The sequence below is a fragment of the Neovison vison genome, chromosome 6 (assembly GCF_020171115.1).
Source record: "Neovison vison isolate M4711 chromosome 6, ASM_NN_V1, whole genome shotgun sequence".
Lineage (NCBI taxonomy): Eukaryota > Metazoa > Chordata > Mammalia > Carnivora > Mustelidae > Neogale > Neogale vison.
In genome coordinates this window covers 116,272,947-116,296,587 of record NC_058096.1, presented here as the reverse complement: position 1 = coordinate 116,296,587, position 23,641 = coordinate 116,272,947, and the positions used below count along the sequence as shown (strand labels likewise).

The window sequence follows — 23,641 nt, the reverse complement described above, 5'->3', positions numbered from 1 at the left end:
GATCGAGTTCCATGTCAGGCTCCCTGTTTGCAGGAAGCCTGCTTCTCCCTCTTCCATTCCCCCTACTTTTGTTCCCTTTCTTGCTGTGTGTGTATGTCTCTCTCCTGTCAAATAAAAAAAATATTTTTTAAAAAAGAATGACAAAGGCAGTTTACGTTTCATAGTGCCATTGTGTGTGATAAATACACCATGGCTGTTTGAGCCTCTCACTTTATTTTTGTCTCCATTTTTCTGTGGGCCTCATTATTCCCTTAAATCAGAAACCTACCTTGTTTTGCAGGTAGGTTTGTAGGACCTGCTTGTTTTGTGTGATAGGTATTTTTGAAACTCTAATGGAAGTTATGGATGCTTTCTCCAGAAAAATGCACATTTCCATAAAAAACGCAGACACTCAAAGTTCATCTATGAATTCGCAGTTAAGCCTTGCCCTGTGTGGCCATAAGGATTTTTAGATCTATTTGAAAATGCCTTCCGCCTAGAGAATAAAGAAGTGTACTTGTTCATTTAACAAACCCTCCTGTGTGGCAGGAGAGGGCACTAGAAAATGGCCACAGCAGGAGAAGGGCCTGAAGCAGGAAGGACATTAGCAAGAGCCGCCACACGGGGCCTTAGAGCTTATGGGGGAATTCTGGATGTTTTCTCATAAGTACTAGATAAGCCAAGGAAGGGTTTATAAACAGGGGATTACTGTTTTCTTCTTTAAATGTGGAGCGTAAAGTTACTCCAGACCAAGGTTGAGGCAGACTGAGAGGAGGCAAAGCTAAGAAGGTTCTAAAATGGTGTTGGTCCATCTGCAATAATCTACTTCTAGTCATTCTTTTAATCTGAGAAAAACGAGACAGAATTAGTAAAAAAAAAAAAAAGCTCATGACAGGAACAGCATTGGCATGTTAAAATATACTTTGTGCCGGGGTGCCTGGGTGGCTCAGTCGTTCTGCATCTGCTCTCAGCTTAGGTTGTGATCCACTCAAAACCCCACATGGGGCTCCCTGTTCAGCAGGGAGCCTACTTCTCCCTCTCCCACTCCCCCTGCCTGTGTTCTCTCTCTTGCTGTGTCTCCGTCAAATAAATAAATAAACTCTTAAAAAATATATATATATATATGTATACATATATATATATGTATGTATACTTTGTTCCATTTACTGAACAGGCACAGTTGTGTGGGAGAAAACTTCCATACTGAATGAACAAAGCATGTACGGATTTAGAATAAGTTTTGCTTTAATGGTAATGTAATAGCTAAAACATGAGACTTTACAGAAAAAGTAGGTACATATGCTTCCATGCTCTTATTTTTGTAACAGTTTTACTGAGATTCATATACTGTACAAAATCACAATTTAACGCACACAGTGTAATGGTTTTTAGTATATTCAGAGTTGTGTAACTTAACCACCATAATCAATTCTACATTATTGCCACAAAAGGAAACCCAGGACCCTTTAGCTATTGGGTCCCAGTCTTCTCATACCCTCAGCCCCAAGCAACCACTAATCTACTTTATATGGATTTACCTCTTCTATACATTCCTATAAATGGAATCACAAGCTAAGTGACCTGTGACTGGCTTTCACTTAGCCCATGTCTTCAAGGTTTATATGTATTTTAACACCTCTCAGTACTTCATTGCTTTTATTTATTTATTTTTTTTTAAAGATTTTATTTATTTACTTGACAGAGATCACAAGTAGGCAGAGAGAGAGGAAGGGAAGCAGGCTCCCCGCCGAGCAGAGAGCCCGACGTGGGACTCGATCCCAGGACCCTGAGATCATGACCCGAGCCGAAGGCAGCGGCTCAACCCACTGAGCCACCCAGGCGCCCCACTTCATTGCTTTTAATTGCCAAATAATACATTCTATTGGATGTATATACCACATCTTGTTTATCCATTTATCACTTAAAAGACATTTGGGTTTCCAGGGGCATCTGGGTGGCTTCAGTCATTTAAGGGTCTGTGTCAGCTCCACTCATGATCCTGGGGTTCTGGGTTCCTGTGATCCAGCCCCGCGTCAGGCTCTGCATGCAGTGAGGGGTCTGCTTCTCCCTTTTCCTCTGCTGCTCCCTCCACTTGTGCTCTCTCTCTTTCTCCCTCTCTCTCTCAAATCATTAATAATGATATGTGGGTTTCTACTTTCTGTTATATGAGTAATCCTGCTCTGACATTTGTGTGCAAGTTTTTGTGTGGACACAGGTTTTTAAATCAGGTATATATCTAGCAGTGGACCTGCCCTACATTTAACCTTTTGAGCAACTACTATTTCAGAATGGCTGCACCATTTTACATTCCATCAACAGGTTCTAATTTCTCCATGTCCCTTTTTTTTTTTTTTAAGATTTTATTAGAGGGACGCCTGGGTGGCTCAGTGGGTTAAAGCCTCTGCCACCAGCTCAGGTCATGATCCCAGGACCCTGGGATCAAACCCTGCATCAGGCTCTGCTCAGCAGGGAGCCTGCTTCCCCCTCTCTGTCTCTGCCTACTTGTGATCTGTCTGTCAAATAAATAAAATCTTTAAAAAAAAAAAAAAAAAGATTTTATTAGCATAAGCAGGGGGAGCAGGAGGGGAAGGAAGAAGCAGGCTTCCTGTCTAGCAGCACTATCCCAGGTCCGTTGGGATCATGACCTGAGCTGAAAGTAGATGCTTAACCAATTGAGCCACCCAGGCGCCCCTAATTTCTACATATCCTTGTCAATACTTGTTACTGTCTTTTTGTCTTAGCCATCCTAGTGGGTACCAAGTGGTATCTCCTGGTTTTGATGTGCATTCTCTTAATGACTAGTGATGTTGAGCATCCTCTCATGTGCATACTGGCCACTTATATATCATCTTCGGAAAAATGTCAATTAAGATAGATCCTTTGCCCATTCTTTAATTGAGTTATCTTGTTATTGAGTTACAAAAGTTCTTTGTACATTGTAGGTACAAGTCCCTTATCAGATCTGTCATTTGCAAATGTTTTCTGCTATTCAATAGGCTGTCTTTTCGTTTTCTTAAATAGTGTCTTTTGGAACACAAGTTTTAATTTTGCAGAATTCCAGATGTATCCATTTTTTTCTTTGGTTGCTATGTTTCTGGTGTTAAGTTTAAGAAACTGTTGACAAATCCAAGGTTTACTAAGATTTACCCCCTATGTTCTTACATAGTTTTTACATAGAGTTTAATAGTTTTAGCTCTTAGATTTACGTCTGTGGTCCATTTTGTGTTATTGCATATGGTATGAAGTAGATAGACCAGCTTCATTCTTTAACATGAGGTATCCGGTAGTCCCAACACCATTTGTTGAAAAGACTAGTGTTTACCCATTGAATTGTTTTGGCACCCTTGTCAAGAATTGAACATAAACGTGAGGGCTTATTTCTGGATGTATACCCTTTGGTATTTAACTTCGTGAGTATGGAACAGTTGTGAAGAGCATCTGACTCAATTTTCTAGTAAGAGATGTTTGTGTGGATGCCCCACACCACTACATGTCCCTTAGCCCACGATGGGGTCACCTGCAGCCCCAGTGGGCAGTTCCTGTGCAGGTCTTTCCACCACAAGCCCTGTATTCCCTGCTTTCCTTTCTCCTGCCCCACAGGGCTTGCTCAGCCTGCACACAGGGCAGTCTAGAAGGGCTGGGGCTGTAACACCCCCAGAACCACCACCAACTGGTAAAGAATGGGGGCTGGTAAGTGCCCCAGCGTCTGTCACTTGGTGCACACACTGTACGCGTGCCTTAACCGTGTCCTCAGGGGAACTGAGCCCTGCCTGCCCACAGCCAACACCCTCTCACTAACTCACCCGTGGCCTTTCTCCTGTCCCTCACTTTCTCCACTCCCTCATTTCTGCATCATGCAGAAATGCAGTATTGCCTCCCAAATAAACTAAACTTAAGGGATGCCTGGGTGACTCAGTTAAGCATCCAACGGTGATCTCAGTGTAGGTTGAGTTCAAGCCCCGCATTGGGCTCCAGTCAAGAAAATTAACTAAACCTAGGTCCTCTGCTTAGATAGAGTCTGAAGAACCAAAACTAGGACACCCTGAAAGGGGCTTTCTGTTTTCATCTTGGCTTCTGCCCACAATGTGTCTCATTAAGCATCCTTTAGTTTTTTTAGGTATTCTCACCCATGTAGCAGTTAGTACTTTACACTTACAAATTCCAGTCATTGACATTATCTCTATTGTTTGGAATTTCTTCCCAGCATTTTATTACAAGAAATACACCGCCCTTTTAAAGTAGAACCTGCTATATATCTGTCATCTGCTTACTTTTCAGGAAACTAGAAGGAAGTTAAGGTTTTGGTCAAGATGCCAGTAGCCACGTATGCTTTCTTTGAAGGTAAACTGGAAAATGTGGCAGCAAGCCAGAAATCTGCTTAATGCCACGCCTCTAACTTCTTTGTGGGGAGAAGTGAGGAAAATCATTCAAAATACCCACCCTTAACCATTTGTTGTCTGTGCGTTCCTCATACTATTGACCAGTTGAGGGCCCTACAGAAAGGAAAGATTTTGCTTTCAAAAGACTGATATGGGGTGCCTGGGTGGCTCAGTGGGTTAAGCCTCTGCCTTTAGCTCAGGTCATGGTCTCAGGGTCCTGGGATCGAGGAATCCCGCATAGGGCTCTCTGCTCAGCAGGGAGCCTGCTTCCTCCACTCTCTCTGCCTGCCTCTCTGCCTACTTGTGATCTCTTTCTCTGTCAAATAAATAAAAAAAAAATCTTTAAAAAAAAAAAAAAGACTCTGATATGAAGGGAAAACAATTTTGAACAATCTGGAAGTGAAAGGCATCATGTAAGTGAAAAGTGCCCAGGACACAGTAGACTCTGAATACATCTTGTAAATGTTGTATTGAAGTACATATTACTGAAGTGTAATATGTATACAGAAAGTGCACAATTGTGAGTATAGGTAAGCTGACTTTTCAAACAACACATTGATGCAACCAGCACCTTGATGAAGACATGGAAGGGTCAGCATTTCATGGCTCCTTTCAGCCACAAACGGATCTTCCCCGGGGTAACTGCTATTCTGACCTTTTCACCAGATTTTGTATGACACACACACAATCTAGTGTGTCCTCCTCTATCTGGCTTCTTCAGTCCAACATTGTGAGATGTGGCCACAGTCTTATATATACTTATATAGTAATAAATCTGTCATTGCTGGTTTATGGTTCTATTATTGATGGACATGAAGATGTTTTTGTAGGCTTGTGTTTTTTTTAATTTTTAATTTATTTTCTAGAACTGTGTTTGGGTCACAGCAATATTAGGCAGTAAGTACAGAGTTCCCATATTTGACAGTCCTCATGTAGGCACACCTCTCCCACCCTCAATACCCCACACTCCAGTGGTACATCTGTTAACAGGGAACCTACACAGACACATTATTATTCTCCAGAGGGTTCTGATTTTTAAAAGTAGGGCTGCTGGGGCTCCTGGGTGGCTCAGTGGGTTAAGCCTCTGCCTTCGGTTCAGGTCATGATCTCAGGGTCCTGGGATCGAGTCCCGCATCAGGCTCTCTGCTCAGAGAGAGCCTGCTTCCTCCTCTCTCTCTCTCTGCCTTCCTCTCTGCCTGCTTGTGATCTCTCTCTGTCAAATAAATAAATTAAATATATATATATTTAAAAAGTAGGGCTGCCATAGATGTTGTAATACAGGGGTTGTCAAATAGAACTTTCTGGCCACAATGCAAATAAATGTTCTATAATCCAGGGCTATTCTATAGGTAACTACAGCCAATGTTGACTGTTAGGCACTTAAAATGTGACTCGTAACAACTTCAGAAGTTAACTGCTAACAGTAATGACTCTTAACTCTTGCCCAGCCCAATAATCAAAGGTCAGAATGGTGAGGATTTTTTCATGAGAGTGGGGGAGGAAAAGGGTGGATTTCACATTTATAATTTGTACATCTTGGCTACTTCTAAAGTAGCAAGATTTGCAATAGTTAGCAAGAGTTAAATTAGCAAGAGTTTCAAATATTCAAATACTGAATTCTATTTAGTTGGCTCTTTAAAAAGGTGAGTAACCCAGCTGGCTCAGTCGGTAGAGTGTGAGACTTGAGTCTTGGTGCGTGAGTTTGAGCCCTGCATTGGGGGTAGAGATTACTTTTAAAAAAAAAAAAAAAAAGGTAAGGCTTTCCTTGATGTAATGTTTCAACATCCATGAGTTCCATCAGCCCCTGCTTAGCTTCTAAGCTTTGTGAAATAAGTGACTTTAAGGAGCAGGATGTTATTAATAAAGAACTTAAAGGGGAAGAAAAAGCACAATTTTCACAAGACCCAGCAGTGAGTTGATGTGAGTTTGAGTTTTAAGTAGAACCCCGGGCCCCAGGAGTCCTACCACCTGCTTCCCTCATGACACTCCAGCGTGTCCACAGTAGGCCTGACTGAGATTTGGAAATGCCATTATTTCAAAACGCATCCTCTGAGCAGTGGTTTCTCTGTCTTCCTAGCAGGTAAATCACACTGGCAGAGAGCCTTTTTTAGTGTTGCTGCTTGAGTAGCAGCCACAAGCCCTTCCTCTAAATAGTATGCCCTACAGGAACGCTGGCAGGGGGGTTAGCATGTCCTCAGAAGGGAAAGCAGCTGAGCTGCAGGCCTGTGTGTGTCCCCTCCCCCACCCCGCCTGGTGGCTGGGACCTCCCGGCACGCGTGGCCCCAGCCCCTGCAGGACGAAGTCCAGGCTGCTGCAGCCCCTCCCTGTCCAGGACAAAGCCCTTGAGCTCACCGCTCCTGCCAACAGGAAATGCCTCTAAGCGGGGGAGGGAGGACCTGTGTTCTGGTCCTTGTGTTAGCTTTTCTTTTTGGCAAGCTCTGGACAATGGCCAAAGAAACAGGAGCTTTAGCTTCTGGGCAGGGCTGCTGCAGGGTCTCTCAGGAGCCCAGGAAAGGAACTGATCCACTTCCTGAGGGCCCACCGAGTGAAAATCCTTTTGGAAGGTCCTGGCCGAATTTGGGAGGGGTTTGCACAGCAGGGAGGGCATGGGTTAGCCTATATAATCCCAAGTGTTGCAATGGATGAAGTCCCACTTCTTTGACAGCTGGGTGGCTCGCCCGCCATCCGGCCTGTCTCCTAGTGCCAAAAGCAACTTACTCCCCAAAGCGCCCCTCGTGGGGTTCTTAAAAGTCCTCCCAACACACCGGCACTCAAGATGGTAGGGGCACAAAAGGATCTTAAACACGCTCTAACTACAGTACCTACCCCATTTGTATGGGCTGTTTAAAAACCCATTCAGTTGGGGCCACCTGGGAGGCTCAGTTGGTTAAGGGTCTGCCTTCCGCTCAGATCATGATCTCGTAGTCCTGGGATCAAGCCCCAGGTTGGGCTCCCTGCTCATCAAGGGAGTCTGCTTCTCCCTCTCCCACTCCTGCCTCTCCCCGTACTTGTGCTCTCTCGCCCCTTCTCTTGCTCTGTCAAATAAATAAATGCAATCTTTAATAAATAAATAAAATCAATTGACTGGGCAGTGCAGTCGGTTAAGCATCCGACTCTTGGTTTCAGCTCCATGATCTTGGTTTCAGGCCATGATCTTGGGGTCCTGGGCTTGAGCCCTGAACTGGGCTATGCCCTCACTGGGGAGTCTGCTTGAAACTCTCCCTCTCTCTCTGCCCACCCCCACCCCCTGTCTAAAATAGATAAATCTTTTTTTAAAAAATCCATTCATTAATTCAGTAACTATTGGAGGAGTACAGGCCCAGTGGCTTGTGTCCCTACAGGATCAGGACGCAGAGCAGCCTGGGCAGGGAAGATTGCCTCGGGAGGCTCCAAAGCCCACCCTCTTCCCATTGTGTTTTCCTGTGAGCCAGTGTGTCCAGGGACTGACAAGAACTCCCCACGGTCTGTCCGTCCCCACTGAGGGCCATCTCCACAAGCCGGAGTTTCTCGTAAGAATCTCACAGGAAGCCTGTGGGAGGTGGCGTCATAGGCTGAATAGTGGCCCCCCAAAATACCAGGTCCCAATCCCTGGAACCTGTAAATGTCCCCTTATATGGGAAAAGAGTCCACAGACGTGATTCAGGTAAGGATCTTGAGATGAGGAGTAGTGTGGATGATCTGAGCAGGTCACAAATGTAGTCTTTCTGGGAAAGAGGCAGAGGGAGGAGATCTGACACAGAAGAAAAAGGGGGATGTGAGTGCAGAGGGAGAGATGGAGTTAAGTGCTGAGGCCTCAAGCAAGGAGCACTGGAAGCCACCAGCCGCTGGATAGAGCGAGACAATGAATGGATTCCCTTCCTAGAGTCCCCTTGATTGTGGTCCCCGGAACCTGCTTTCAGAACCAGAAGGGAATATATTTCTGTTATTTTAAGCCACTCAGAGCGACAGGTAATGGATCAGTGCAGATTCCAAGCACTCTTGCCCAGAGAGCTGGACTCAGCAGGGGTCCTTTCTGACAGATGGCTGAGGGATCCTCACACCTCACTGCCCGGAGGGACTAGAGAGGGGACTCCCTCCGACTTAACCCCTCAAACGAAGGGTTTTTAGTCTGGGGTCTCATCCTGCACGAAATCCGTAGTTGCATTTCAGGACTTCCACAAATTCCTAAGATTGTATGAACAACCACGTGAGTGTGCACTCATGTTCTTATTTTTTGTGGATGAGGTTTTCTCCACAAATTCTCAGAGTTCACTGAAAAGGCTGAGAACTAACCGCCAGAATGAAAAACTACTGAGGGGTCCAAACTTGGTCCAGGGTGGGGTGGGGAGGAATGAAGCAATTTCTCCAACCGGGCCCAGCCTCCAAGGGTTTATACTGAGCCTGAGGGACAAGGAAGTCTTCATAAGAAGTAAACCAATTAAATTCTGGTGTCTTCAAGCCTCAACAAGGCAGAGCCCAAGGCAGCCCCTACCCTACAGGAGCCCTGTGAGAGGGTGACAGGACACAGGCAGGGTATGTCCTCATTTCAGCGAGATAGTGCGCGGAACAGATTCTCTTTTGGGAACAGTAGGTAGGCCACGTGACCAGAAGAACCCGGGATCCAGGCAATCATAGGTCAGTATCCACACGTACGCCAGAAGAACCCACAAAGAACCAGCAGGCCGGGCCTGCAGACTGTGGGTGTTTTTTATAGCCTACGAGAAACTCGGCTACTATATTTTTTCTTTTTCCTTTATTTTTTAAAGATTTTATGTATTTGAGAAAAAGCGAGGGAGATTTTTCCTTTTGACTTAAACTTTTTTTTTTTTCAGATTTTTTATTTATTTATTTGACAGAGATCACAAGTAAGCAGAGAGGCAGGCAGAAGCAGGCTCCCCGCCGAGCAGAGAGCCCGATGCGGGGCTCAATCCCAGGACCCGGAGATCATGACCTGAGCTGAAGGCAGAGGCCTTAACCCACTGAGCCACTCAGGCGCCCCTTAACTTAAACTTTTAACCTTGCCTTAGTTGTCTTAATCATTTCCATATTTTTATTTTGGCCCCTTCTGTTGAATAATGTATTTTCATTTGACTTCTACTTATTCTATTGCTTCTTTTTTTTTTTTTTAAAGATTTTATTTATTTATTTGACATAGAGAGAGAGATCACAAATAGGCAGAGGCAGGCAGAGAGAGAGGAGGAAGCAGGTTCCCCGCCGAGCAGGGAGCCCGATGCGGGACTCGATCCTAGGACCCCGAGATCATGACCTGAGCTGAAGGCAGAGGCTTTAACCCACTGAGCCAGCCAGGTGCCCCTATTCTATTGCTTCTTTAATGTCTGTCTCTCTCCTACTGGACTGTAAGCACCATGAACGTAGGGACTTGATTGTTTTTCTCAAAAACGTGTCCTCAGAGGCACCTGGGTAGGCAGTTAGATAAGTGTCTGCCTTCCGCATAGGTCCTGGAATCGAGCCGGTGTCCTGCACACTGCTCAGTGGGGAGTCCACCTCTCCCTTTGCCCCTCCCCCTATCCTGCTCATGTTCTCTCTTGCAGTCTCTCAAATAAATAAAATCTTTAAAAACAACAACAACAAAAAAAAACCCTGTGTCCTCAGCTCCTAGCCTGACATACCTGACAAATAGTGTTTCATTTCTCCTGTGAGTGGTCATAACTTTAAGCATAAATTAATCTGTAAAATAATGTAGCCACTTTGCAAAACCGTCTGGCAGTTCCTCAAAACCTCAAACATAGGGGCGCCTGGGTGGCTCAGTGGGTTAAGGCCTCTGCCTTCAGCTCAGGTCATGATCCCAGGGTCCTGGAATTGAACCCCACATCGGGCTCTCTGCTCAGCGGGGAGCCTGCTTCCCCCTCTCTCTCTCTGCCTACTTGTGATCTCTGTCAAATAAATAAAAAATCTTTAAAAAAAAATAAATGAAATCACATTTAAAAAAAAAAAAACTCAAACATAGTTACCAGGAGCCCCAGTAGTTCCACTCCTAGGGACACGCCCAAGAGAACTGAAAACCTCTATGCACACAAAACCTTTTACATGAATGTTCACAGAGGCATTATTCATAATAACCCAAACGAGCAAACAACCCAAGCGTCCGTCAACTGATGAACGGATAAATAAAATGTGATGTATTGACACAATAGAATATTATTCAGCCATAAAAAGGAAGGAAGTTCTGACACAGGTTGTAGCATGGATTAACCTTAAAAACATTATGTGGAGTGAAAGAAGAGATAGAATTTCCAGAACAGAAATACCTGGGTGGCTCAGTCTGTTAAGCAACTGCCCTTGGCTCAGGTTATGATCCCAGGGTTCTGGGATCGATCCCCACATGGGGATCCTTGCTCAGCAGGGAGCCTGTTTCTCCCTCTGCCTGCTGCTCCTCCTGCTTGCGAGTTCTCTCTCTCTCTCTCTCACACACACACACACACACACAAATAAATAAAACCTTTCACTAACTAAATAAATAATAGAATTTCCAGAACACAAAAATTGTAGAGACAGCAAGTAGATTTGTGGTTGCCTAAGGCTGCCATTGTGGAGGGGAAGGTAATTTCTAAGAGTACTGGCTTCTTGGCAAGTGATGAAAATGTTGTAAAATGAGATAGTGATGGTGGTTGTACAACCCTGTGGACACCCTAACCACCACTGAATTGTAAACTAACAGGGTCAATCTTGTGGTATATGAATGAGAAGTCTGTAAGGCTGCTATTTAAAAACAAAACAAAACAAAACAAAACAAATACCTAAATGATAGGGTCACCTCCTTGTTTAAGCAAATTTACTAAAATCAACGAGGAAATTTTAAGATGATCATAGCTTTGTTTTCAAGTACAGCTCTGTGTACCAGCATTGTGTGGCAATGTGGCTGGAAGGGACAGTAGGATGACCAAGACCACCGCCCTCCTCGGCTCGCTGGGGCACCTTCCAGGGTGACTTTCTGGAAGTCTGGCTTGGGGACTGCGGGGTAGGAGTGGGTTGTGTCCCTCTTCCTGGCCCCCCACCGCCCCCTGTCCATTATACCCTAGGATCAGACCTCCCGCTCCCGCCGGGAGCCGCAGCACCCAAGCGCTGCACCAGGCGCGAAGTAAGGTGTATTGTATTGTTCGGCTCAGAAAAATGGAGTGCCTTACCTTGACCCGCTCAGCTCTGGCCGGCGCGGCGGGGGGCGGGGGGTGACCGCGAGGGGTCCGTCCGGGCGCGGCGGTCGGGCGCCGGGGGCCGCAGCCTTTGTGCGGAGGCCGCTGCCGGCTCCCGCCGCTGGGGGGCGGCCTCCCGCCCGCCGACCCCCGACAATAGCGCTCCGGGTGGGGAGCCGCGCGGTCCCGGAAACTTTTCCCCCGCGCCGCCGCCGCCGCCAGCGCGGGCCGCTGCCGCCTCAGGGGGCACGGGCCGGAGGAAGGGGGCGCGGGGCGGCCGCGCGGGAGGCCGGGGCCCGGGCCGGGCGGAGCGGGAGAGTCATGGGGGAGGCGGCCAGCCCCGCGCCCGCGTCCGCGCTCTGGGACTGGGACTACCTGGACCGCTGCTTCGCCCGCCACCGCGTCTGCATCTCCTTCGGCCTGTGGATCTGCTCCTCCTCCTGCTGGATCGCCGCCCACACGCTGTAACAGGGACAGGACCGGGCGGCGCGGGGGTGGGGGCCGGGTTGGCCGCGGGGGGCGCGGGGCGCTAACCTCCCCCTCCCCCACCAGCTCCCTCCTGGAAACCTGGAGGGAAGGGGGCAGAGAGGGAGGAGACAGGAGGCAGGGCAGCTCCGCGATCGAAAGGAGCCTTCGGGGGCGGACTGGAGTCGGACAGGACTTCTTTCCGGATTCCGCGCACGGGGAGGCTGGCGCGGGGCCCGCGGGAGGAGGCTGGGTGGTGCAGTGCATGGGGTCCGGGGCGGCAGCCGAGAGTCCGGGGTTCTATTGTCAGCGTCTCCTCGCGGACTGGCGGTGTGAGCTGGGCAAGCTGTCTGAGCCTCGATTTCCTCACGTAGATGGGGTTGATAACTCATGGGTCGGATGGCAGGATTAGATGAGTTAGTCCCGGTAAAGCTCTTAGTATCATTAGCGCTCATTAAACATCCTTATTACTGCTCCCGCCCTGCCACCGCCTTTGGCAGAGGCCAGGACCTAGGACGAGGCTCCCTGTGTTTCTGGCCTCCCTTTGCCCCAGGCCCTCTGATCTGCGAGGAGGACTGGCGAGGACCTGACTCTAACCACAGCCTTTGCCCTGTCCAGCATCTGGAGCCGGTTGGCCAGGTGGTCACCGTAACCTGGGTCCTAAGCTGGCTGAAGTCTGGCCCAAGATGGCCTCCAGGTCTCGGGCCACCCTGTCCCAAGCTGGTGCTACCCAAGTATTCCCTGGCAGAGAAGAAAGGAGCAGCACCCCAAGGGAGGCGGGCAGCGGCTCAGCTTGGGCACCCCATGGACATTCCACTCCCTGTGTGATATTGCTGCGGAAATTTGGCAGCGCCCCTACCCAGTCACTGGAATGCAAAACAAACAAACAAACCTTAGCACATTTACTGTGGGCCCATGGTGGCATTTATTAACTCACCTCATTCTGTTACTACTCCCATGCACTCAGGGTTCTGGAGATTCTGACGGGTTAACTAACTTGCGCAAGTGAATGGAAAGAACGGAACCCCCAGACTCTTATAGAAAAGAGCAGGTTTGTGAGGATTAAACTGTCCAGCGGACACTAATGAGGCAGCCTAGGTGCTTTATTAGATATTTTCCTGACCTGGAAACTCGGATTGGGAGAGGTTAGGTACACACACACACACACACACACACCCCGGGCAAATTGCCTCCTCTGCTTTTTCAGCCCGCCTTCTGTCTGGACACCATCCTCCCTGAGCCCAGTCTTATCTTCAGAGATTGTATGTCCTCCAAGCTGGGTGTGGCCAGGGGAAGGGTCCCCTGGGATCCCCCTCCCCTGACAGCAGGGAGCAAAGCCTCCACCTTTGAAGCCAGAGGGTCCGCCATGAACTCACCTAGTCAGCATAGACCCATCTTTTATCAGCTCTCCAATGTAAAGGTTGACATCAACTGCTTCTCATCTGAGTCCGAGGGTCTCTAGAGTCTTTGCTCTTAGACTTTGAATTGGTGTCAGGAGCCCAGAGCCCAAATGGAAGGTTTCTGTTCTCACTGCAAGCTTTGGGCTTTGCTGGCAGATCAGGAAACCACTGGGCACCCAGCAGCCTTCCCTCCTCCTCCATTGTTCCCCAGGACAGGCCCTCAGAACCAGCCAAACAGTCCTGATAATGTGGAGTGAGTTACATCTTGTGGTTGAAGGAAATGAAACAAGAGCTGCAGGGGTGCCTCAGTTTCTCCATAAAATGTAGCACAGAAACTTCTAGAACAAAGTGTTTCTGAGATCCAACCCAGTGTTTCTGAGAAATCTCTCACCCCTTCCAGGCTGTTGTGCCTTTCTGTGCTTGTTCTGGGGGAAAGGGGCAGGGCAGGAAAAGGGGAGTAAGGGAGAGAAGACAGCAGTGGGGGCCCCTAGGGAGAAGTCAGCCCAAAGTGCCATGGCATATTTAAGAAGTTTTGTTCTCTGTGTGTGTGTAAAGAACATGCTTAAGTTGGGCAAGGGCTGGCAGAAGCCAGGCCACCCCTCTGCACGGACAGACAGCTTTGAAGGATTTCACGTGAATTTGAAAGGAACAAGTTGCCTTTTTAATTTGGGCAATTACTTTTATAACTGGCATGTTTCCTTTCAGTAATCAAACCTGACAGTTAGTTTGTCAGCACTAAGTGGTAGGTCATGAACTTGAGTTGGCCTGATTTGTAGGAGGAAAGAAATTCCTCTTCATTAGAGAGGCAGGTCTGGCTCCTGCCATGGGCTCGTGCTGCAGTCTTTGATCTTTGATTTTCCCATCTGTGAACCAAGTTCAAAAATACCTGCTGAATCCCTGTGGGAGAGAGTGCTTCACAGGGACACAAAGTCACAAGTGCCCTTTTCAAACACCTGCTTTGGGAATCCAGTCTTGGCTGCTGTGTCCTGTCCATACCCACCCACTCCCCTATCTGTTGCTACAGGCGTCTCTATCTGAGGTGTGCGAAGAAATCCGGACAGGACCAGTCAGTGCTGTGCGTTGCCTGCTGCCTCCTCAGCAGCCTCTGTGACACCATCGGGGCCATTCTGGCCAGACAGCTCACGATCCAGGTGCGTCAGGCCCACAGGAGACAGTGGCTTCTGTCTGGTTCCATCACTGTTGAGAGGCGCTTTCGCCTCCGACCTGTGCCCTGTTGGTCTTTCTGCCCCCGTCCAGGGCTCTTGCCCTGATGACCACGTGGCTCACTGCTCAACTCCTTCGAGGCTTTGCTAGAGGTCAGCTTCTTGGTGAGGCCTCCCCTGAGCACTCATGCAGACCCATGCCTTACCTCCACCACAGGGACCTCAGCCCCTTCACCTCGCTCTGTTATTTCCCATAGCTGACCCTCAATACACCCTCTGCTTTCCTTACTTCCTGTGCTTGTTGCTTTATGGTATGCTAACCCCTACTAGAGGGTCAGCTCCCAGGGGCAAGAGTTTGTACTCACTACTTTATCCCTGTCACTTCAAACAGGAGCAGATGCTCAGTAAATAGGGATGGTTGTGGTGATTGTGTTCAGAGCCTCAGCTCAACAGGAGCGGCTGAATGCTTTTCCCAAGCAGTGATGCAGGCTTTGGGGCAAGTGATAAACAATGTCAAGCTTGCCCACGGTCTAAGCCCTCAAAGCTGTGTAAACAGGGCCTATCCCAATAGGCTGGTGCCCACTTCCGATATGATGGAAGGCAGCCTCATGGCTGCGACACACACTGGGAGAGTTCTAACCCTTCTTCGAATAATATTGTCTCACAAAGAAACAACATTTTGTTTCCGGTGCCCATTCTCATTCGCTGACGGAATACAGGGAGGTCCAGCTCCATCCGGGTCATAATAGCTGATGTTTGTTAAATACTTCACTGTGAGGGGCCCCTGAGTGGCTCAGTCAGTTAAGCGTCTGCCTTCGGCTCAATTCATGGTCTCGGGGTCCTGGGATCAAGCCCTTGCTCAGCGGGGAGCCAGCTTCTTCCTCTGCCCCTCCCCCCAACTCATGTGTGCCGGCTCTCTCTCTTTCAAATAAATAAAAATTTTTAAATTTTTATTTTATTTATTCATTTGAGAGACAGAGAGAGAGAGACAGAAAGCACAAGTAGGGGGAGAGACAGAAGCAGACTCCCTGCTGAGCTGGGAGCCCAATGTGGGACTCAATCCGAGAACCCAGAGATTATGACCTGAGCCAAAGGCAGACGGTTAACCAACTAAGTCACCCAGGAGCCCCTAAGTAAAATCTTTTAAAAATAAATAAGTAAATACTTCACTGTGTACTTGGCACTGAGGGCTTATCTCATATTACTTCATTTAGTCTTCAAATTATCTTATGAACTGGGGTCTCTCCTTATCCCTGTTTTACACACATGAATCTTCAGGCTTAGAGGTTGAATAACTTTTACAAGGTCCACTAAGCAGCAGTGTCAGGATTCAACTCCAGAATCTATTCTTTTATTTATTTATTTATTTATTTATTTTGAGATTTTATTTATTTTGAGAAGAGTGCTCACATGCACATGTGAGTGGGGGGTGGGGGCAAAAGGAGGGGAAAGGGGAAAGAATCCCAAGCAGGGAAAGAAGCTCCAAGCTGAGCATGGAGCCCAACTTGGGGCTCAGTCTCGTGACCCTGAGATCAGGACCTGAGCTAAAATCAAGAGGTGGACGTTCAACCCACTAAGCTACCCAGGCACCCCTGCAGAATCTGCTGTGAACCAGTGACTCCACTGTCAGGGTAGCTGGTACCCCGGTAGGTAGGAGCCTTGTCCGTTCCTCCAGGAGATGGTCTAAGCATTTTCCATGTATTGCTCCATGTAATCTGCTTAGCACTGAGGGAGGCACTGTTATTATCCCTATTTTACAGAGGAGGAAACCGAGGCCCAGAGAAGGCCAGTGGTTGGGCTAAAGTCCCACAGCAGAGACTGGCCGTGCACTGGGAAGAACGTGGAGTGAGAAGGGCAGGGCTGGTTCTGCTGGTGGGCCTCTGCCCAAGGGATCGGTCACTCACACGGCACACCCCCGCCCCCCCCCGCCCCCCCCCCCCCCCCCCCGCTCCTCGTCCGTCCAGTGGAGTTGATAACCAGCCTTTCCTGGGGTCAGTAGGCGGCTTCGTTGGGATCACCACAGTAGTGGGAGAGGAGACCCAGGATAAGAGGGGCTGTGGAAGCTGGAGAACGTTCGAGCACCAAGAGTCTGTCTCCTTTGCTCCCAGGTATTCACAGGTGCCTACCTCGCTGCTGCTGACTTGGTGAACTTTGTCTTCATCCTTTTCCCCATCTGCGGCTGCCAGTGGAAGTCTGGTCGCGGTGAGTGTGTGCGCCTCGCTCCTGTGTGTTCATCCGCTCTCATCAGCGGGCCCTGTGCTCCTTGTCGTGCCTAAGCCGGGCCTCTGCTGGGCGCAGACAAAGAATGAGCTCCTCCACCCCAGTCGGAGAGGAGGCCGGGCCCTATAGAACCATCCGTGCTGCTGGTGAGACGGTGTGTACACGCCACACGCAACCAGAGGGAAGGCGGGGCCCGTAGGCGTCAGGAAAGGACGTGACCTTGGAACAGGGGCCGCAGGGAAAGATAATCCAGGTGAAAAGGATCATACGAGCAAAGGCCAGGAGGTGGGATGGGACGAGGCGGGGGGAGGTACCGAGCTATCTCACGGTGCAAGTCCAGGATGGCCAAACAAAGCCCCGTAACTTTCGGAAATGGATGCCAGGAGTAGGCGTGGGCCACCTCCACTGAGCGGGGACTGCAAGTCACTGAGCGGGAATGGGTCACCCTGACTCTGTGGGATTGGGCCTTCCTGAGAAGGGGCAGCAGTGTGCCCAGATCTGTGTCCAGAAAGGGAGTGCTTGCCTCAGTGGGGTGAGGTAAGATGTCTCCAGCTGCTCAGTACTGCCCAGAAGGGACATGTTCTTAATAGAATCTTCAGAGAACTGGGGTGCCTGGGTGGCTTAGTCAGTCAAGTGTCTGCCTTTGGCTCAGTTCAAGATCCTAGGGTCCTGGGATCATGTCCTACATCGGGCTCCTTGCTCAGTGGGGAGTCTGCTTCTCCCTCGGTTTGCCACTCTCCCTGCTTGGGCTCTCTCCTCTGACAAATAAATAAATAAAACCTAAAAAAAAAAAAAGAATTTTCGGAGGACATCTGTCTTATATTTCAAGGAGACTTCCAAGACCGTGCTCCTTTTTTGCTCGGTTTTGGGCCCCAGCACAAGCATGGTAGTGCTTTCCCTAAGGCTGGGCCAGTTCTGCTCTGTGCTAGGCTCTGCAGAGATTCCAGAAGCTACTGGGGCATGGGCCCTGCCCCCGGGGCTTCCAGTCTTGTGGAAGCTACTCTGTGCACAGATACATGTGAAACACAGAACGCTATGAGAGGGCTGAGCAAGGAGAAGAGCAGCAGTCGTGAGGGTGCATGGCCTGGGGTGGTGGGGAGGAGGGACTTCTCCAAAGAGGAGGCACAGCCGTGGGGCCTTGAAGGGTGGGGAGGATCTGGCCTTGGGAACTTGGGAACCCATTCTGGCATCAGGGCTGAGCTGACAGCTGGTTTGCACATGTCGCTGTCCGTCGAGTTCTAGATCCCAGGAGCCTGTGGCATTTTGCTGTTTGTTGCAGGTCGGGGCTCCCAGGAGAGGACGAGGAGACAGCGGCTCAGGACCAGTGTATTTGCTCTGGCCCTGCCGCTGAGCCTGGGACCAGGCTGGGCTCTCTGGGCCACCACCCCAAAGGCCTTAGGCCCCATCCGAGGGTCCCAGCGGAGGCTGCTGGAAAGCCTGCTGCAGGTGAGGCTGAGCCCAGGAGGACATGGGGGTGGGCGTGTCCCTTCCCTCCTCATGGTCCCAGCAAATGCCCTGGGTAGGGGTAGGGTTCAGGCTTGCCGTCACTGGGAGGAAACCACTAAAATTGGGAAAGGATGGGTCTGGGATATATGGACTGTCTCCTTAGGCCACTGAGTGTGTCACCTGTTCCCACAGGACAATACTGAAGTCCTCGGCTACCTGCTGGGTGGCATTGCTGTCTTTGGCTCCTGGGCTTCCCGGATCGCCCCGCTCTCCAGAATCGTGAGGCTGGGTCAGGGCTGGGACTGTGGGTTACCGTGGCAGGTCTTGGGGCCCTTGGGAGCCTCTTCCAAGTTCTAGGTCCTGGGGTGGATACTTGTGTCACTTGTGTATTTTGTGTGTGTGTGTGTGTGTGTGTGTGTGCATTTCCACACATGCAGGGGCTGGTCAGCCAATGCAGGGGAGCTCATGAGGCCTGCTAGGGCCTCTCACGGGAGAACCCATTGTGTTCTCTCCATAGCGAAGAAAAACAGGCCGTCAGGGAAAAGGCACTGGGGTTCAGATGTCTGTTTAAGACATCCCATTAGGAAAATGAGAAGGTTTCAGAGGAGAGCATCACACAGCCGCCAGGCTTCTGGATTTCCGGGAGCATCTCACCACGGAAACTTCCCGGGCATCTAGGCTGAGGGAAGCCCTGTGTTGGCTGGTTCTGGAGGGGACGCAGCCGTGACTTGAGATGCTATGCTCACCCTTGGGAAACTTACAGTCTCGTGGAAAGACACAGAGATGCAAAGCAGGAGAAATGCTCAGAGAAAGATAGAATCAAATGTTTGGGGTTTCAGAAGGAGAGAGGGCTCCCACGCTGCTCCAGTGAGTGAGGGTGAAAACGTCACACTGCCAGGCGGGCGTGGGGGTGGGAGTTGGGAGCGGGGAGTGATGCCAGGGCTGCCTCAGCGTGGCTCCAAACCAAAGGGAAGCCCGGAGGAGGCAAAGGTGAGCGTCACGGGCTCCTCACTGCCTCTAAAAAAAAATCACTTTCCCCAGAACATCATTTTTTTTTTTTTTTAAAGATTTTATTTATTTATTTGACAGAGAGAAATCACAAGTAGGCGGAGAGGCAGGCAGAGAGAGAGAGAGGGAAGCAGGCTCCCTGCTGAGCAGAGAGCCCGATGCAGGACTCGATCCCAGGACTCTGAGATCATGACCTGAGCCGAAGGCAGCGGCTTAACCCACTGAGCCACCCAGGCGCCCCAGAACATCATTTAATAGCAGTTCCAGGAGAACAGGATTCAGGGATGGTAGCTGCTTCGTTGGTCATTTGTGGAAAGCAGAAGCCTGGGGGGCTGGCTGGGAACCCCCTGGGCATGCCAACTCCAGATCAGGGGAGGGAAGTGTGGGAATCCCTGGGACATGCGGCTTGAAGACCTTCAGAGGGACAGGTGCCTGCCTGTATCAGTGCCCTGGGGCCACCGTAAGAAAGGGTCACAAACTTGGGACAACAGGCTTCAAGGTTCTAGAGGCCTGCAGACCAGTGTCAAGGTGTCACAGGCCCGAGCTCCCTCTGGAGGTGCTAGGGAAGGAGTTTTTTCAGGCCTCTTCCCAAGTTTCTGGAAAGTTCCTCGGCTGATGGCTCCATAACTCCAGGGTTCACACAGCATTCTTCCTCCCTGTGTGTGTCCTCATGCGGCCTTCCCTCTGTACGTGTCTGTGCTTCAGTTTCCCTATTTTAAAGACATGGTCATACTGAGCGAGGGTCCACCCTAACGGCCTCATCTGAACATGGGCATCTGCAAGGCCACATTCACTGGCTCTGGAGGTTGGGAGCATCTTTTGTGAGGGGAAAAACAAGTCAACCCCTGCATCAGGCACCTAACATAGTCCCATGACTGTGTCCTTCCTGTTGTTCATTTTATTCACAGCATTTGTCACAGCCTGAAGTTAGCTCCTTCAGTTATTAACCAAGTTGTTGGTCCCCATTAGAACATGAGCGCTCTGAGGGCAGTGGTCTGGTCTGTTTCATTCCCTCTGTATTGCAGGTGCTTGGAGCCCACCCGTGGTAGGTGCCAGAAGACACTTGTTAATGATTGACCTAATCTGGTCTGGGAAAAAGGAAACTAGTGGAAGCAGGAATTAGAAGGGCTTTCTCAGGACACAAAGAGCAGTGCTGTTCTCTGTGGTCTTGGGGAAGAGAACCAAAAGCAAGACTGGAAAGAGATTATGGGTTGGGGGGGCATCACATTTATAATTCAGATTCTTCGCTTAGTTTCTGGAATGTAGAAACTGATCAGTATCGTTATTCCTGTTTTAGGAGGGAGTGGGCTCCCCATCACTAAAGGCGTTCAAGCCTGATAGCCCTTGGCAGGCAGATAGAGTTAGGTCGTGTTAGGGATTAAATTGGGCAGTCTCGGAGGCACCGTCTCTGGTCCCAGGCAGAAGAGCCCAGAGCTAAGTACCCCTTGTGAGGGAGAAACTCAGCAGGGTTTGGGTTTTCTGGGAAGCCTAGCCAGCATGGCTGTGAATGCTAGATCCCCTAGAAGCTGCTTCTAATTTACCCCTGGTGCGAGTGCTGAGGAACAGAATGGTTGGGTGGCTTTGGTGGAAGAGGTTCCCATTCTTCCGGAAGTGACACACCCCCTGACCAGTATGGCCTCTGCTGGCAGCACTGGGAGTGTCGCCATTGCAGGATGCCCTACCTGCTTCCAGCCCCCAGCACGGATTTGCCAGGCAGCCACGGGGCTGGACAGCGCCCCTGGGTTCTCTGTGACCAGCCAGACAAAGCCCACAGGTGCTGAACCTGCCACATCCCGAGTCACCAAGCCTACCCCAACCTAGAGTGGGTGCTCAGCACCCACGGTGTGTCCAGCGTGCCAGCAGATAGAGCCCCACAGGCTCTTGTGCCGACAGTGAAGAGAGACTGAGTGTTGAGGTCAGTGGGAGCCAGGAGTAGGTGGACACATGAGTGACAGCAGAGAGCTCACCCGGCTTGGGATCATCCTAAACAGCAGCAGGTGCAAGGTCAAGGGGCAGAAGGCAGGTCCCAGCGCTGGCCCTGCAAGACACCTCCTCTCTCGAGCCCTCAGTGTCCGTAGTAAATGGAGCTGGGCAGGCTGGGGGATCCCCCAGGAGTTCTCATCACAGCAGTGCAGACTGCTGCTTCCTGGGCTGAGTCCAGGGTGGCTGGAGGGTCAGGGGCCCCCCGCCCCCTACCCCATCCAGAGCACTGGTGGTCTCTATGAACCAGTCTTCTGGGCATGGCCCAAAAAAAAATAAAACAAAACAGGGAGCCCTGGGGAACCAAACTTGAATAAATGCAGAGGGAAAGGAAATATTCCCAAGCAGTCTTTTCCAAAGTTAAAATAAAAATGGGGGAAATCAGCCAAGCAAGCCAAACCTTGCTTTTTCCTCTGGGTTTTTTTTTTCTCTAATCATAGCCTGTATATCTCTAAATTCAGTTATTTAATAAGTAAAATAAATTATATGTAATTTATATTTATATAAATTTTAACATACCATGTGATTATATATAATTATAAATATGTAGTATTTGTATATACATATATAAATGTATATATAAAGTGACTTCATACCTGTAAAGGGCATTTAACATATGAATATTGAATATGGGTTATTTGCCTTTTTTTTTTTTAAAGATTTTATTTATTTATTTGTCAGAGAGAGAGCAAGAGAGAGAGCACAGGCAGACAAAGTGGCAGGCAGAGGCAGAGGGAGAAGCAGGCTCCCTGCCAAGCAAGGAGCCCGATATGGGACTCGATCCCAGGATGCTGGGATCATGACCTGAGCCGAAGGCAGCCGCTTAACCAACTGAGCCAGCCAGGTGTCTCTGCCTTTTTTTTTTTTAATCAATAATGTCATTACTCATTCTCCAAAAATAATCCCTGACTTCAAAACTTCCAGGACCTTATCTCTAATGTTCCTGGCCTTTCCGGCTGGCCAGTTTCAGCACTGACGGTCTCAGGAAGAGACGTCAGTCCCTGGTTATTCAGAATTCTTCTAATTCCCTCCCATTCTCCCAGGTGACATTAATGAGCCCCTCCCCAGTGCCGGGTGTCAGGGATGCTGAAATGGGGAGGACGCTCTCAGGAGCCCTCTGTCTGCTGGGATGCGTCATGTGTCATGGGGCCTGGAAGTGGGAGTTTCTCACCCCCCTTAGGGTGGAGGTAGTATGAGAGTTTTCCCAGAGTTGAGTTTAAGCCAGGTTCTGAGGCATGAATAGGAGTTCACCAGGCAAAGGAAGCAGCTTGAGCAAAAGTGTTATTAAAGCAGCATCTTTAGGAGCCAGCCATGGGCAGAGAGAGGGCTGCCATGCCAAGAGCCTAGGTCTTAGAACTCAGCTCAGAGGAAGCTGGGGAGTGACAGTGTTCCCCCCCGCCCAGTTCCCTTTTCTCTCTGTCCAGTGCCAAGGTAAGGCGTTTTCCTCCATCCACCTGTGGACCCGGCTCCTGTCGGCCCTGGCTGGCCTCCTGTATGCCTCCGCTATCGTGGCCCATGACCGGCGGCCTGAGTACCTGCTTCGGGCGACGCCCTGGTTCCTGACCTCTCTCGGTCGAGCTGCACTGGACCTCTCTGTATCCACCTGGGGCCTAGGAGGCTTGACTGCTCATGTCTCATCTCCTCCCTGTCCCTGTGGTACCCTCTTTCCCTTTTGCTAGATGGAGCTCTCTCCCAGGGGTCAGGGACTATGGTTGAGTCCTGGGGCAGATAGATGCAATTGCAATTATTTGCAATTTTGTATTTTGTTTCCTTGATGTACAAGTAAGAGAAGGAATGATCTCTTGGCTGGAGCACTGCAGAACGGCAAGGGGGAGTGTGCAGGTTCCTGGCCCTGGGAGCAGAAGACCCGTGCACCAGTCTCATTGCTGCTCCTCCCCTGGGCAGGGCCCCACCTTCCCAGAGACCTGTTTTCCTCATCGTTGCCCTTTCTCACAAGGCTAGGAATGGGCTTTGTAAGCCGACGTGCCGTGCAGGGCTAAGCATCCCCCTTCTCTTGTCTTTGGCCTGGGCTGGGGACGCAGAGATAAACACTCATAGGGGCTGCCCTTTGTCAGTGACTGCTGAGCACCCTTCTGGTTCCCCAGAGGGTGTTGCGTGACGCACGGACACCCCAGGGACCTTGACGTGAGAGCCTCAAGGGCAAGCTAAGCTCAGAAGGTGGGCAGATAGAGAGGTAGACATTGGGTAATTTGTGTATGAAAACGTGTGGATTCATCATAAATAGTTTAGAAATAGTTTAAAATGGTGATTTTTCTCATGGGCTGTATTTGTTTTCTAGGGCTGCCATATTCAGTTACTAGAAGTTCGTGGCTTGAGACAAAAGAAATGTATTCTCACAGTTCCACGGGCTACGAGTCCGAAGTCCACGCAGGGCCGCACTCTCCTGGAGGCTCTGGGAGAGAACCTTCCCTTCCTCTTCCAGTTTCTGATAGCCGCTGATGCTCCTTGCC

At 49.8% G+C, this 23,641-nt stretch overlaps 1 protein-coding gene across 5 annotated transcripts in view; it reads left to right on the top strand.

Annotated features, from left to right (window-relative positions):
- The first annotated feature begins 11,781 nt into the window (after positions 1-11,781).
- The window catches only part of TMEM44 (transmembrane protein 44), a 34,026-nt gene continuing 22,166 nt past the window's right edge, over positions 11,782-23,641 (top strand). For all 5 annotated transcript variants that reach the window (XM_044252035.1, XM_044252033.1, XM_044252031.1 and 2 more), the window contains exons 1-6: positions 11,782-11,952; positions 14,378-14,504; positions 16,625-16,718; positions 18,016-18,182; positions 18,375-18,461; positions 22,595-22,765. In XM_044252035.1, coding sequence (XP_044107970.1) covers positions 11,810-11,952; positions 14,378-14,504; positions 16,625-16,718; positions 18,016-18,182; positions 18,375-18,461; positions 22,595-22,765 — 789 coding nt within the window. In that variant the 5' untranslated portion in view covers positions 11,782-11,809. The remainder of the gene's footprint in view (positions 11,953-14,377; positions 14,505-16,624; positions 16,719-18,015; positions 18,183-18,374; positions 18,462-22,594; positions 22,766-23,641) is intronic.